This window comes from Balaenoptera borealis (genome assembly GCF_965194805.1).
Source record: "Balaenoptera borealis genome assembly, chromosome: 6".
NCBI lineage: Eukaryota > Metazoa > Chordata > Mammalia > Artiodactyla > Balaenopteridae > Balaenoptera > Balaenoptera borealis.
This window is the reverse complement of record NC_138863.1, coordinates 87,346,212-87,362,949: the sequence shown is the minus strand read 5'-3', so window position 1 is coordinate 87,362,949 and position 16,738 is coordinate 87,346,212. Positions and strand designations below refer to the sequence as shown.

The 16,738-nt window shown below is 39.4% G+C and overlaps 1 protein-coding gene across 1 annotated transcript in view; it reads left to right on the top strand.

Moving 5' to 3' along the window:
- The first annotated feature begins 1,779 nt into the window (after window positions 1-1,779).
- Window positions 1,780-16,738, top strand: part of KYNU (kynureninase) — a 109,739-nt gene continuing 94,780 nt past the window's right edge. The window contains 2 exon segments of the mRNA XM_082395823.1: window positions 1,780-3,538; window positions 16,281-16,406. Of these exon segments, the coding sequence (XP_082251949.1) occupies window positions 16,360-16,406 (47 nt within the window). The 5' untranslated portion in view covers window positions 1,780-3,538; window positions 16,281-16,359.

Sequence of the window (16,738 nt, the reverse complement as noted above, 5' to 3'; positions counted from 1 at the left end):
ATGAAATTGCTTGACAAGAACCCCCTGACCTGGGTTTTGAGAGAACTTATGTTATATTGGTTAACCCCAAGAGGAAGGGGGAAAGAGTGTTGGCAGTGCAGAGTGATGAGGCTGGGAAAGGAGAGGCAGAAGGGAAGAGAGAGAAGGAAGCTACTAGGCTGGCCCCGGAGTATTTTGCTATGTGTAAAACGTCTGGGGTATTTCCAACACCCCCTTGGAAGAAGAAGGAAGGAGAGTCCTAATAATGACTCAGATTAAATTTCCCTCCACATAAGTGAGAAGCGAGTTCCTAAAACGTTTTTACTTAATTAGAAAAAATAGATCCATGTGAAAGTTCCTATATACTGTAGGGGAGGAAAAATAATTTTCCCTCTACCCTTCTGAGTTCTTAGCTGGGATCCCTGTAATAAAAGACAGATTAACAAGAGAAAAAAAAGTAAGTTTATTAACAAGAATACCTCATGTATACATAGGAAATATCCAGGAGAAAATGAATCATTCTCAGAGCTGGCTTAGAATTCAGGCTAAATTCCCATCTTAATACGGAAGGGAAGAGGAATGTATGCCACTTCGTGGAGAATAAATGATTTTTAGGAAAGATCAATGGGCCCTTAGAAGAAAGGATGAGAGATACAATAGTTTGTGACAAGGTCTGTCTGTGTGTGGTGTGGATTTCTAGTCTCTTCTGTGATAAGACTCAATCTTCCCTGGTTAATGAAACTTCTGAGGAGGGCATTTATGAAACTTGAGTTCCTTTCGGATCCATCTTTAGGCAGATAAAGGGAGTTCAGAGACATCCTCTCCCTGCATTTGCTGTTTTTCAAGTGCCTACAGCTCATAATAGTCGATATGCCACAGTGGCATGTTTTGTGGTGACATGTCCTGAACTACTACAGTTCTATTTTGGGGTGGCATATTCTGCTACCCTTCAACATCCAAGTTTAAGACTGCAGCTTTTTATCAGTCTGTCCTCACTGGCCCCCGAGGTTCTCTTTTACTTCTACAGAACACTTTTAATAGTTGTACCTGAACTGGCCACCAACCAGCATCTTTGTCTTAGTCACATACTTGTTTTTACTTATTGAACATTTAGCATTAGAGCTTCATAGTTGGATCTGTAGCCTTGGATTCTTACAGAAACAGTTTGCTACACTGAATTTAATTTGATTAATAATACTGCGAGCCCCCATTGAAGTCTACTACTTTATGCCACGCACTGGCCCAGCCTTAGTGAATAAGCCTTGAAGAGTAAATATAAAGTTCACGGTTTAAGAATTAGTTTTTGAGAGAACAGACTTTCCCTCATAACCCCAATCAGCAATTTTGATGGAAGGAAATGAATCATCTTCTGAAAAAAAAAAAAAAAAAAAAACCTAATTCAACACATATTTTCTTAGTTCTATTCATGGGCAAACTCTGAAGAGGATAAAATCAAATTCTCTGCCTTTCAGAGACATATCATGTTACAGGCCAGATGACATACATGGAAATTAATAGACAACTCTGAATTGGTACAACATTTATCCTGGCAACATGTTTCCTCTTTCTGTTTCCAAACAAGAAGAAACAGAAGCTCACTCTGTTCTTTCTTTTCCCTCCACAGCTGGGCTTGCAGTGGATCTTTCTTTCACCACTCCTGTCACGACTTGTTATCTCACAATCCTTTATATTTTTAGAGGCTTATATGAATATTGTAAAGATTTTATAATGGAAAACCATTATATCCCCAGGAACAAAGAATATTCTTAATACTTTTTAAGGTAGCAAATTAAAAAAGACAGATATACAAAATATAAGAATTAGAATGATAGCTTAGACCTCCAAGCAAGTTCTTTAAAAGTGGCTATGTTAAACAATAGTTTTTAAGACAATATTTTTATGGCATGGTCTTTAACATTATCAAAAGACTTTAGAAGAAGTAATGTGAAAGCAAGACACTTAATCTCTATCTCTACTTCTATATGTATCTATATCTGTCTCCTGTAGTTAAAGGAGTATAATTCTCCTACCAAAAATGACACAGACTTCACCCTCAGGCTCACTTCCTGGATATTAGAACTGGACAAATTGTCTAACACTCTTACAGCATAAGGAATAAGCAAAATAGAAAAAAAACCCCACAAAACTTGAGGTACTCTGGATTCAAAGTTTTATTCTTCCAACTTAATAAAATTAAGACACCCTATAGTATTATTGTAATGATAAGATTCATGAGATGAAATACATTTTCTTTCCACTGTTCAATTACTTGTATGAAAGTGACTTCATGTCTTTTATCCCCATCTCTCATACACTGGAGGGTAATGTTTTTGGTCTGGTTAACTAAAAAAAAAAAGGGACGTGTTACTTATTAACTTATGTGTCTTGGTACACTGGCTCTCTAGGTGCATTGTTTTATATCTCAGTAATCTTGATGGAAAGGTACTTTTATGTCTCCATCTGATATATGGCATATGAGCCTCAGCACAGGTGAGGTAAATTGTCCAGAGTTACACAGCAAACATACGGTAGAGATGATTGAAACAAATAATGCTGTACCTGGTATGGTGTGGGGCTCAACAAGGGGTAGATGTACAAGTGAGTTAATTATTCAGGCCCAGTCTCTATCTTTGGTCTTCATTCTGAAACATTTTGCTCTTGGTTTTTGATACCTAAAAGGATATTCACTAAAAGACCCAAGCTCCGGAATAAGCGTAAAGAGATAATGGAGGTAGAACAATAGATAGCCCGCAGGTTTAAAGGAATAATTTCCATTTATGAAGTTTCCTAGGCCAGTTTCCACTTGATCTTCAAACTCTAACTCTTTCTTCCTTGATTGTTTTGTTAACTGTCTAGATTTATGATTTAGGACTTCTAAAAATCCACCTATTGGGCAATAAAGTATATTCTAGAATTGAGGGCCAATATTAAACTTTCTACTAAAATGTTAATTCATTAATATCAAACTCTACCTTCAGACTAGAAACTCACAATGCTTTTGACAGTGGGGTACTGCCTCAAAATCTAAGCTTTCCTTATCTCCCAGAGTTGGGAAAGAACTCTTCTCCAGTCCTTAGTGTATTCCATAGCCCAAAGCAAGGAAGGAATGCACATTTGGGGATTTAGTTCCTGGACAAACTCATTGGTTCAGTTCACACAAAAATGAGGATAATCTATTTACTCTATAGGATGATTATAGGATATAGCTCACATTCTCAAAGGTCTTAGTTGGAGGACAAAGAAGTGTTTATCTAAGTGTAAAGGGCAGAGCTCCTTAGGGAGCTGCCCTAAGCAGAGCCCCTAGTGTTTGAAATAGAAAGGAGGAGCAGCATTTTGTTTAGATGTTTGTCAGTGATTGGAGATTGACAATCAGCATACACAGAGTGGGAAGAACTAAAGTTGGCTCACAGAGTCCCCGAAGGGTGGAGTCTGAGCAGAAGCGCTTTCAATTTCTCACCCAGAAGTCTGGCCTATAAACCTGTAACGAACTCTTGAGAGGTTTTTTTTGTTGTTGAAGGAGAAACACTGGGAGCTGTGGACCCCACTGGAATCCTAGCCGGTAAGCCCTGAGACACTGATATATATACTCTGTACACAAATATACATTCAGTGATTTTTCTAAAGGGATATTCTCTCTGCTAGAATTCTTGTCATAATGCTTTAGAGGTTTCTTCTGCCAGTTTCTTCTCTTTTTCTCCTCCAAATTATTTTCATAAAAATGGTGCAACACCCTAAAAGTGTTCTCACCTTTAAAACTGCGAGTTAAATGAAGAGATTTTTACCAATATAGTAAAAAAAGAATTGATGTCAATAGTATACTGCAATTCATCTACTGAAAGATAGTTATAGTTGAATAAGTTAATCTTGGTACTTGAGTTTAAATGGTAAGATTTGATCAAAATTCAGATTATTAAATAAGCTTTAGGTCCTTTGTTTTCTGGTAACTCTAGTTGTCTTTGGTGCTGTTAGTCATATTCAGTTTTTGTTTAGAGAAGTGAAAATGTCTATTTCTTGAGTAAGGTTTCTTCCCCTTTCACTCTGTGAAATGTTTGCCTAAGAATGGAAGGTTGATACACATTTTTTCTATATAGCTAAAAGAGTTTCTTTTTTCTTTCCTGCTTTTACTTTGAGGACGGAGGGGTGTTTTTTAGGTAGTAATATTGCAGCAAATGCATTGAACTTATTAATGTGAAACTCAGCATATAATTCATATAAGCTTAGATATGAAGTATGCAGCTATGTCAGTGATGTCACTCATTCCTCAAACAATGATATATTTAAAGAACACTGTTCCATGCACATATATTAAGTAATACTTTCTTTCTCAATGAAAAGCTACACACTTTCTTCATAATTTGCTTTACCAGGTTCTAATCTTTGGACTGAAGTGAATGATTTGCTCATTTCAGGCATGAAACCTGAAACTGTGTAAAGATTAACTACTGGGTAGTTTAACCTTAGACCTGTGGGCAACTAGGAGATCCTGAATTCCATAATTCCATAAAAAAGTTTTTATGACTATAAGAGTTTCAGCTTTAAAGTTTTAGCTGTCTAAATAAAATTGAAAACACAATTTACAAAATTTCAAAAGCTAAATTGACAGTAAAATGGCAATTTCCATCACAAGGTATTAATATGAAAATATATTATGAGACTATCTTTTATCTCTTTAGAAAGGAATTTACTTAAATAATTTTATTTGATCCTAAACATGATCTTCTGAAGTAGAATTTAAGATAGTTTTATATAACATTGCAGCAGAGAAATGTTAGCTGACTCGCCTAAGACCATATGTGTACATGTCCACTTTTTTTTTTTTTTAAACATCTTTATTGAAGTATAATTGCCTTACAATAGTGTGTTAGCTTCTGCTTTATAACAAAGTGAATCAGTTATACATATACAATATGTTCCCATTTCTCTTCCCTCTTGCATCTCCCTCCCTCCCACCCTCCCCATCCCACCCCTCTAGGTGGTCACAAAGCACCGAGCTGATCTCCCTGTGCTATGCGGCTGCTTCCCACTAGCTATCTATTTTACATTTGGTAGTGTATATATGTCCATGACACTCTCTTACCCTGTCACATCTCACCCCACCCCCTCCCCATATCCTCAAGTCCATTCTCTAGTAGGTCTGTGTCTTTATTCCCGTCTTGCCACTAGGTTCTTCATGGCCTTTTTTTTTTTTTTTCCTTAGATTCCGTATATATGTGTTAGCATACTGTATTTGTTTTTCTCTTTCTGACTTACTTCACTCTGTATGACAGACTCTAACTCCATCCACCTCATTACAAATACCTCCATTTCATTTCTTTTTATGGCTGAGTAATATTCCATTGTATATATGTGCCACATCTTCTTTATCCATTCGTCTGTCAATGGACATTTAGGTTGCTTCCAGGTCCTGGCTATTGTAAATAGAGCTGCAATGAACATTGTGGTACATGACACTTTTTGACCTATGGTTTTCTCAGGGTATATGCCCAGTAGTGGAATTGCTGGGTCGTATGGTAGTTCTATTTGTAGTTTTTTAAGGAACCTCCATACTGTTCTCCATAGTGGCTGTATCAATTTACATTCCCACCAACAGTGCAAGAGTGTTCCCTTTCCTCCACACCCTCTCCAGCATTTATTGTTTCTAGATTTTTTGATGATGGCCATTCTGACCGGTGTGAGATGATATCTCATTGTAGTTTTGATTTGCATTTCTCTAATGATTAATGATGTTGAGCATTCTTTCATGTGTCTGTAGGCCATCTGTATATCTTCTTTGGAGAAATGTCTATTTAGGTCTTCTGCCCATTTTTGGATTGGGTTGTTCGTTTTTTTGTTATTGAGCTGCATGAGCTGCTTGTAAATCTTGGAGATTAATCCTTTGTCAGTTGCTTCATTTGCAAATATTTTCTCCCATTCTAAGGGTTGTCTTTTGGTCTTGTTTATGGTTTCCTTTGCTGTGCAAAAGCTTTTAAGTTTCATTAGGTCCCATTTGTTTATTTGTGTTCTTATTTCCATTTCTCTGGGAGCTGGGTCAAAAAGAATCTTGCTGTGATGTATGTCATAGAGTGTTCTGCCTATGTTTTCCTCTAAGAGTTTGATAGTGTCTGGCCTTACACTTAGGTCTTTAATCCATTTGGAGTTTATTTTTGTGCATGGTGTCAGGGAGTGTTCTAATTTCATACTTTTACATGTACCTGTCCAATTTTCCCAGCACCACTTATTGAAGAGGCTGTCTTTTCTCCACTGTATATGCTTGCCTCCTTTATCAAAGATAAGGTGACCATATGTGTGTGGGTTTATCTCTGGGCTTTCTATCCTGTTCCATTGATCTATATTTCTGTTTTTGTGCCAGTACCAAACTGTCTTGATTACTGAAGACTTGTAGTATAGTCTGAAGTCAGGGAGCCTGATTCCCCCAGCTCCATTTTTCGTTCTCAAGATTGCTTTGGCTATTCGGGGTCTTTTGTGTTTCCATACAAATTGTGAAACTTTTTGTTCTAGTTCTGTGAAAAATGCCAGTGGTAGTTTGATAGGGATTGCATTGAATCTGTAGATTGCTTTGGGTAGTAGAGTCATTTTCACAATGTTGATTCTTCCAATCCAGGAACATGGTATATCTCTCCATCTATTTGTATCATCTTTAATTTCTTTCATCAGGGTCTTATAATTTTCTGCATACAGGTCTTTTGTCTCCTTAGGTAGGTTTATTCCTAGATATCTTATTCTTTTTGTTGCAATGGTAAACGGGAGTGTTTTCTTAATTTCACTTTCAGATTTTTCATCATTAGTGTATAGAAATGCAAGCGATTTCTGTGCATTAATTTTGTATCCTGCTACTTTACCAAATTCATTGAGTAGCTCTAGGAGTTTTCTGGTAGCCTCTTTAGGATTCTCTATGTATAGTATCATGTCATCTGCAAACAGTGACAGCTTTACTTCTTCTTTTCCGATTTGGATTCCTTTTATTTCTTTCTCTTCTCTGATTGCTGTGGCTAACACTTCCAAAACTATGTTGAATAATAGTGGTGAGAGTGGGCAACCTTGTCTTGTTCCTGATCTTAGTGGAAATGGTTTCAGTTTTTCACCATTGAGGACAATGTTGGCTGTGGGTTTGTCATATATGGCCTTTATTATGTTGAGGAAAGTTCCCTCTATGCCTACTTTCTGCAGGGCTTTTATCATAAATGGGTGTTGAATTTTGTCGAAAGCTTTCTCTGCATCTATTGAGATGATCATATGGTTTTTCTCCTTCAATTTGTTAATATGGTGTATCACATTGATTGATTTGCGTATATTGAAGAATCCTTGCATTCCTGGGATAAACCCCACTTGATCATGGTGTATGATCCTTTTAATGTGCTGTTGGATTCTGTTTGCGAGTATTTTGTTGAGGATTTTTGCATCTATGTTCATCAGTGATATTGGCCTGTAGTTTTCTTTCTTTGTGACATCTTTGTCTGGTTTTGGTATCAGGGTGATGGTGGCCTCGTAGAATGAGTTTGGGAGTGTTCCTCCCTCTGCAATATTTTGGAAGAGTTTGAGAAGGATAGGTGTTAGCTCTTCTCTAAATGTTTTGATAGAATTCACCTGTGAAGCCATCTGGTCCTGGGCTTTTGTTTGTTGGAAGGTTTTTAATCACAGTTTCAATTTCAGTGCTTGTGATTGGTCTGTTCATATTTTCTATTTCTTCCTGGTTCAGTCTCGGCAGTTTGTGCATTTCTAAGAATCTGTCCATTTCTTCCAGGTTGTCCATTTTATTGGCATAGAGTTGCTTGTAGTAATCTCTCATGATCTTTTGTATTTCTGCAGTGTCAGTGGTTATTTCTCCTTTTTCATTTCTAATTCTATTGATCTGAGTCTTCTCCCTTTTTCTCTTGATGAGTCTGGCTAATGGTTTATCAATTTTGTTTATCTTCTCAAAGAACCAGCTTTTAGTTTCATTGATTTTTGCTATTGTTTCCTTCATTTCTTTTTCATTTATTTCTGACCTGATCTTTATAATTTCTTTCCTTCTGCTGGCTTTGGGGTTTTTTTGTTCTTCTTTCTCTAATTGCTTTAGGTGCAAGGTTAGGTTGTTTATTCGAGATGTTTCCTGTTTCTTGAGGTAGGCTTGTATTGCTATAAACTTCCCTCTTAGCACTGCTTTTGCTGCGTCCCATAGGTTTTGGGTCGTCGTATCTCCACTGTCATTTATTTCTAGGTATTTTTTGATTTCCCCTTTGATTTCTTCAGTAATCACTTCATTATTAAGTAATGTATTGTGTAGCCTCCATGTGTTTGTATTTTTTACAGATCTTTTCCTGTAATTGATATCTAGTCTCATAGCGTTGTGGTCGGAAAAGATACTTGATACGATTTCAATTTTCTTAAATTTACCAAGGTTTGATTTGTGACCCAAGATATGATCTATCCTGGAGAATGTTCCATGAGCACTTGAGAAAAATGTGTATTCTGTTGTTTTTGGGTGGAATGTCCTATAAATATCAATTAAGTCCATCTTGTTTAATGTATCATTTAAAGCTTGTGTTTCCTTATTTATTTTCATTTTGGATGATCTGTCCATTGGTGAAAGTGGGGTGTTAAAGTCCCCTACTATGATTGTGTTGCTGTCGATTTCCCCTTTTATGGCTGTTAGTACTTGCCTTATGTATTGAGGTGCTCCTATGTTGGGTGCATAAATATTTACAATTGTTATACCTTCCTCTTGGATCGATCCCTTGATCATTATATAGTGTCCTTCTTTGTCTCTTGTAATAGTCTTTATTTTAAAGTCTATTTTGTCTGATATGAGAATTGCTACTACAGCTTTCTTTTGATTTCCATTTGCATGGAATATCTTTTTCCATCCCTTCACTTTCAGTCTGTATGTGTCTCTAGGTCTGAAGTGGGTCTCTTGTAGACAGCATATATATGGGTCTTGTTTTTGTATCCATTCAGCCAGCCTGTGTCTTTTGGTGGGAGCATTTAATCCATTTACATTCAAGGTAATTATCGATATGTATGTTCCTATTCCCATTTTCTTAAATGTTTTGGGTTTGTTATTGTAGGTGTTTTCCTTCTCTTGTGTTTCTTGCCTAGAGAAGTTCCTTTAGCATTTGTTGTAAAGCTGGTTTGGTAGTGCTGAACTCTCTCAGCTTTTGCTTGTCTGTAAAGGTTTTAATTTCTCCATCACATTTGAATGAGATCCTTGCTGGGTAGAGTAATCTTGGTTGTAGGTTCTTCTCCTTCATGACTTTAAGTATATCCTGCCACTCCCTTCTGGCTTGCAGAGTTTCTGCTGAAAGATCAGATGTTAACCTTATGGGGATTCCCTTGTGTGTTATTTGTTTTTTTTCCCTTGCTGCCTTTAATATGTTTTCCTTATATTTAATTTTTGACAGTTTGATTAATATGTGTCTTGGCGTGTTTCTCCTTGGGTTTATACTGTATGGGACTCTCTGTGCTTCCAGGACTTGATTAACTATTTCCTTTCCCATATTAGGGAAGTTTTCAACTATAATCTCTTCAAATATTTTCTCAGTCCCTTTCTTTTTCTCTTCTTCTTCTGGGACCCCTATAATTCGAATGTTGGTGCGTTTAATGCTGTCCCAGAGGTCTCTGAGACTGTCCTCAGTTCTTTTCATTCTTTTTTCTTTATCCTGCTCTGCAGTAGTTATTTCCACCATTTTATCTTCCAGGTCACTTATCCTTTCTTCTGCCTCAGTTATTCTGCTATTGATCCCATCTAGAGTATTTTTAATTTCATTTATTGTGTTTTTCATCATTGCTTGATTCCTCTTTAGTTCTTCTACGTCCTTGTTAAATGCTTCTTGCATTTTGTCTATTCTATTTCCAAGATTTTGGATCATCCTTACTATCATTATTCTGAATTCTTTTTCAGGTAGACTACCTATTTCCTCTTCATTTGTTAAGTCTAGTGTGTTTTGACCCTGCTCCTTCATCTGCTGTGTGTTTTTCTGTCGTCTCATTTTGCTTATCTTACTGTGTTTGGGGTCTCCTTATCACAGGTTGCAGGTTTGTAGTTCCCGTTGTTTTTGGTATCTGTCCCCAGTGGCTAAGGTTGGTTCAGTGGGTTGTGTAGGCTTCCTGGTGGAGGGAACTAGTGCCTGAGCTCTGGTGGATGAGGCTGGATCTTGTCTTTCTGGTGGGCACGTCCACGTCTGGTGGTGTATTTTGGGGTGTCTGTGGCCTTATTATGATTTTAGGCAGCCTCTCTGCTAATGGATGAGGCTGTGTTCCTGTCTTGCTAGTTGTTTGGCATAGGGTGTTCAGCACTGTAGCTTGCTGGTCATTGAGTGATGCTGGGTCTTGATGTTGAGATGGAGATCTCTGAGAGATTTTTGCCGTTTGGTATTACGTGGAGCTGGGAGGTCTCTTGTGGACCAGTGTCCTGAAGTTGGCTCTCCCACCTCCGAGGTACGGCCCTGATGCCTGGCTGGAGCACCAAGAGCCTTTCATCCACACGGCTCAGAGTAAAAGGGAGAAAAAAATAGAAAGAAAGAAAGAGGATATAATATAGTGAAGTAAAATAAAGCTATTATAAAGCAAAGCTATACAGACAAAATCTCACCCAGAAGCATATACATATACACTCACAAAAAAAGGAAAAGGGGAAAAATTAATATATCCTGCTCCCAAAGTCCACCTCCTGAATTTGGGATGATTCGTTGTCTATTCAGGTATTCAACAGATGCAGGCACATCAAGTTGTTTGTGGAGTTTTAATCCGCTTCTTCTGAGGCTGCTGGGACAGATTTCCCCTCCTCTTCTCTGTTCGCACAGCTCCTGGGGATCAGCTTTGGATTTGGACCCGCCTCTGCGTGTAGGTCGCCTGAGGGCGTCTGTTCCCCGCCCAGACAGGACGGGGTTAAAGGAGCAGCTGCTTCGGGGACTCTGGCTCACCCAAGCCGCGGGGAGGGAGGGGTACAGAGGAGGCGGGGCGAGCCTGCGGCGTCAGAGGCCGGCGTGACGTTGCAGCAGCCTGAGGCGCGCAGTGCGTTCTCCCGGGGGATGTTGTCCCTGGATCACGGGACCCTGGCAGTGGCGGGCTGCACGGGCTCCCGGGAGGGGCGGTGTGGAGAGTGACCTGTGCTTGCACACAGGCTTCTTGGAGGCGGCAGCAGCAGCCCCAGCGTCTCACGCCCGTCTCTGGGGTCCGCGCTGATCGCCGCGGCTCGCGCCAGTTTCTGGAGTTCGTTTAGGCGGCGCTCTGAATCCCCTCTTCTTGCGCGCCGCGAAACAAAGAGGCAAGAAAAAGTCTCTTGCCTCTTCGGCAGCTGCAGACTTTTTCCCGGACTCCCTCCCGGCTAGCTGTGGTGCACTAACCCCTTCAGGCTGTGTTCACGCCGCTAACCCCAGTCCTCTCCCTGCAACCGAAGCCCGAGCCTCAGCTCCCAGCCCCGCCCGCCCCGGCGGCTGAGCAGACAAGCCTCTCGGGCTGGTGAGTGCTGGTCAGCGCCGAGCCTCCGTGCGGGAAGTGCGGGAATCTCTCCGCTTTGCCCTCCGCACCTCTGTGGCTGCGCTCTCCTCCGTGGCTCCGAAGCTTCCCCCCTCTGCCACCCGCAGTCTCTGCCCGCGAAGGGGCTCCTAGTGCGTGGAAATCTTTCCTCCTTCACAGCTCCCTCCCACTGGTGCAGGTGCCGTCCCTATTCTTTTGTCTCTGTTATTTCTTTTTTCTTTTGCCCTACCCAAGTACGGGGGGAGTTTCTTGCCTTTTGGGAGGTCTGACGTTTTCTGCCAGCGTTCAGTGGGTGTTCTGTAGGAGCAGTTCCACGTGTAGATGTATTTCTACTGTATCTGTGGGAAGGAAGGTGATCTCCGCGTCTTACTCTTCCGCCATCTTCTCTCCTCCCACATGTCCACTTTTAAAATAAAATTAACACTAAATACATGAAGTATAAAATTCAGAATTTTTTAAAACTTGGGTTGAATTTCTTTATTTCAATATCAGAGCATGTCAATTTACCTGCAAATGGTAAACCTAAACAAGGCATAAAATTACAGTTTATTAAGCACTAATTGTCTTAGTGGCGGGGTGAGTGCAGAATTTAGCAGGAATTGTTATGAGTTAATAAAATGGTTTCTTGGAGTGAGGGCACTGTGTTGTCATGGGCACTGAGGATTTTATTTACTTCTGTCGGGAGCTGTGCCTGTTGGCAGGGTGGCACCCAGTTTGCTCTTCTGGAAAGACTATTTCACCAGCAGGTATCTTACTGTCAGTGCAGGTGAGGTTTTGACACCTGGGCTGTGACAGGCCCAGAAGTAGGACCAGCACTTTAACCTTTGCCTGGCTGGGACTGAAAGGATTAAAAAGAGTAGATGGAGTTATAGCCTGTGGTGCTTTGCAGACTGAGTACAGGGCTGAAAAAAGAAATAAAGGGAGAGAAAGGGAATGAACCAAAGAAACATTGAAAGGAAAATCAGGAAACAAGATTGAAAGAAAAAGAAGTGAGAGGTTCAAGTCTTGGGTCAGGAATTCTTCTCTGCACATTCCACCCACATGCCCTGTCAAAGACAAGCACAATTTGACTCAGCTCCTCAGGCAAGTGCAGTGCCAAATTGTGAGCTCTATTATCCTTCTCTTTCATTTTTGTTTCTACTCTATTGATTCCAGAGTTTGGTCTCAAAATAGGGGAAAATGACTCTGATCCCTCAGAATTGTTACAGGGATTAAATAAGAAACAAATATGAAGAGGCTAATGAGTTAATACAAATATTTTTTTAAATGAAGTTGAATTTTATTGCTAATATGATGGTAGAAAATTAATTTGTGTATTGATTTAGATAACCCAGTTAGAGTTTAGAGTCAACCCTGATGAACTCTGAAAGTGCTGACTCTCCAAAGGAAGTCTCAAATATAAGGCAAGCTCTCTTGATTCTGAATCCCATTGAAAATGTTCCTTTAATTATTTCCTCTGTGGTTGGAATGAGGAGGGTATTCCTCTAGTAACAGTCATTAATCCTGTCAAATAATTCATCAAGCTATTTTGTGAATCTTATTCAATTGCCATTTGGGGGGGAACACTCTATCTGAAAGGCACTGCTCAGGAATGGGTTGGCTACAAAGATAAATTAAACAAGATTCAGGCGCCCAGGTAGATTACAGTTCAATAGCAACTCAATCAAGCTACCATAAGTAATGGGTTTATAGTAAAGACACACTTGATAGACAGAAAAACAGCTCATGGGATTCTTGGAACAGTCAAGCAGGCAGCCTCCCAGGCCTTGCACATAGTTTATTGCACAAAAAGATTCAATGACCCTCCTGACCGGCTTGTCTTGTCACCTTTTCAGGAGGCATAGCTGTTTTATCTCTTGCCATCATGTAATTAAGTGATTCTTACTTGCTGTTGGAATCATTTCATGTTTTAACAATCAGTGGTTTGGTCTGAGTCCGAAAAATGAGTCACTCATGACAATACTCCTTCTAGACCCTACCATTTTATTGCTCCTCTCTTTGACTCTTTTAAATTTTTGCTTCTGTTTCTAACTGAATAAATAGCTATATCTCACAGCTCAGATTCTTGGAAGAATTGGATTATATGTTCAGCTAAACACCATCATGACTGTTGGGCTAGAGCTTTTACAGCAAGGCATTCACAGACCACTGACAAAACAGTGCATTGTCTTTAGTGGGTCGAGTGTCCAGCAAAAGTCTGGTCTACTTACTGTGACCAGGCAATTGATAATGTCAAGCAGTGGAGACACATTCATTGCTATTTAAAAGGCAGGTTCCTTCATCAGAAAACTATAGGTAGAGACCCAGATAAAATCAAGTTGTAGGCATGGCAAGCATGTTTGGTTTTTCCCATACACATATGTATCTAAATAATTATAGTACCTAGCAGAATATATTATCATAAGAGGTGTGCTCATAAGTGTTATAGGTGTCCAGAAGAAAAGACTACTTTTAGCTCAGATAACATGACAAGCCTCATGAAAAACAACAGTATTTGAGCTAGGGCTTGAAGGGTGACTAGGATCTGAATATGTAAAAGGGAAAGTATAACATTTTAGGCAAAGGGACAGAAAAATCACAGAGATAGAAAATTTCATGAAGCGGACAAATAATTTAGTTTGGTCAGGTATTAAAAGAACCATCAACATCTATATCAAAAGCTTTGACATTGGTACAAAAGCATGAATCGGAGCAACTGGAAACTATTAACTAAAAAGAAGCTAAAAAACATACTCAGATAAAGCTCAGTAACCTTATCTGGGAATATAAAGAATGGCTCATCAGGGGAGACAATTGGCAATTGAGAAAGGAAGAGGTCAAATAAACAAGCAGGAGAATTTAAGTTCAGAATACAGGAAGTATGTCTATTGTAAAACACTCAGATATACAACTCTTAATTGCTTAACACTGTGTGTGTTGGTTGCGGGGGGGGGGGGGGGGGGGGGAGGAGAGAGAGTGAGGGGTAGAAGAAAGATGACTGAACTGAGATTCTAGAACCTCATCTCTGTTAGTTTCAGTTGGTCCCTAAGAGTTCTAGACTTTATGTACAGTCTATGAGTTGAAAAATATCAAACTTCTACCTTGTGATGCAATTTTCTCATGAGCTACAGACTCAAACATTCAATCCCCAGCTTGATACTTCTACCTGGATGTTTAATACTCACCTCAAACTTAACATGTCCTAAACAGAACTCTGATTTTCCTCCTCAAAATTTTTCTTTCCTAGATATTTATTTCACCACTTTGAACATATTTGCTCATATCCCAAAGCTAAAAGTCACTCCCTTTCTTCTTCTCACCAGAGATAATTTATCTACTTTTTTCTCCAAAATATGTCATAAATCCACACATTTCTACTTTTCCCCTCATTGTATTTAGTCTACTATCATTTTTTCCCTGAACTACTAAAGTAGCCTTAATTTGCCTCTCTTTTTTTCACTCTTATAATTCATCAGAAAGCAGAAAAAATGACTTTTATTTAATGTAAAGTAACATCATATCATTCTCCTACTCAAGACCCTCCAGTGATTTCCCATTAAAGAGAAAAATAGCCAAACTCCCTTCTGGCTTTCAACGTTCTTTATGATAAACTTTTGCCTCTGCTTCTCTTACCTTATAGTCTTCCCTTCTCCTTGATTCGATGACTGCATTAGTTGAACAGCCCAAACCCATCTCCACCTCAGGACCTTTGCACTTTCTGTCATCTTCCTCCAGGTCCAGATCTTCACATGCCTAACTTTATAACATGATTCAGAAATGCTCCTATATCCCTGCCTCAGAGAGATGCACTTGACCCACCCCTCTAAGGTAGCAGTTCCATGCCCCAATGACTCTATCCCATTCTCTGCTCTCTCTACTCATAGCTCTTGAAACTATCTGAAGTTACATTATTTTATTTAATTATGTTTCCCTTCTTCCACTAAAAAGTGAACTCAACAAAAGTCACTATATACTCTCTTAGATACTGCTGTTCTACCAGTGTTTGGAGCTACACTGCAGTTGCTCAATAAATATTTGTTGAAAGAGTAAATAAATGGAAGACTGTATATGTGGTGTCGACAATAGTACAAGTATGTAAGTAAAACTAGCCTGAGCAAATTTCTTGACACCCACCAGTCTCTGTTCCCAGAGAGTGTTCCAACGGGTTCTTAGATGTGTGTGTTAAATTAGATGCCCACCCCTCAGGCCGGAGTTTTAATATAAGCAGGTGAGCCTCCTTGACTGTAAGTCTAAGCACAATTGGCTGCCTCTGAGCCGGCCCCTGGGACAGATGAGTCTGAGCACGTAAGCTCATTAAGAGCTATTACTCAGGTCCCTACTCTTTTGTGAGTCTTGGGACTCCAGCCCTATTGACTTTCCAAATTTTCTGTTTTGGGGGCTTGTCTCTTAAATGCATGTCTTAAAACTTGAGGTATCTGATGTGGGGTTCGAACCCTTTGCTTCTCAGGGAGAAGCTCCAGGTTTTGATTCCCTCCAGATTGTGGTTCACCACATGGGCAAGAGGGTGTTAAGCCCAGATTGTGTCCTAGCCTCTTCTACTCACTTCAGTGTGGTTTTCTCCTCGTTCTCCTGATGTGTAGTTGACGCTCAGCCAGCCTTTAGGTTTTTTCAGAGGAAACTGCTTCATATGTAGTTGTAGACTCAGTGTGTCTGCGGGGTCAAGTGAGTTCAGTATCTTCCTGCGCTGCCATCTTAAACAGGAAGCCTCTCCTATTCTTGCTCAATTTCAAAAAACTAAAACTTTGGGAAATAAATACAAATATAAAAAATAAATACAAAATAAATATAAATATAAATCTCCATTGTCATTTATCCCTTTCCGAAATTTAACTTTTCTTTCCAAAAAGGTGGGAAGTGTTAGAATGATGACTAAAGGAAGCAGGAAGTGCTTTCAAGAAACACCACAGGGTCCTGCTTTGTTCAAAGATGCTCTGTATGACTGTGAAAGAGAAGTTTCTCATTAGCAGCAGCAGGTAGATCTCTTTGGTCTTCATATGGCAAAAATTACTAACATTATTTAAGGTGTTTAAATACTTTTTCATCGATATTGTTTTTATTCACAATAAAGAATTTGTTAAGGTTCTATTGTATATATGTTCATATTTTTAAAACTATGATCCAAGAATCATTGGGGATGGGAGAGTGGAGGTGGCCTAGGGAGAAGGAGGATAAGCTAGGTGGGGCACTGCTCTTCTATACTTTTCACAAAAGCATCTTTACTGTTACCTCCTAGTAAGACACCTAAAGGAAAAAGTGCTGACATTATGTATGTTTGAATGTCATTAATTTGGACCACTTCTCAGAA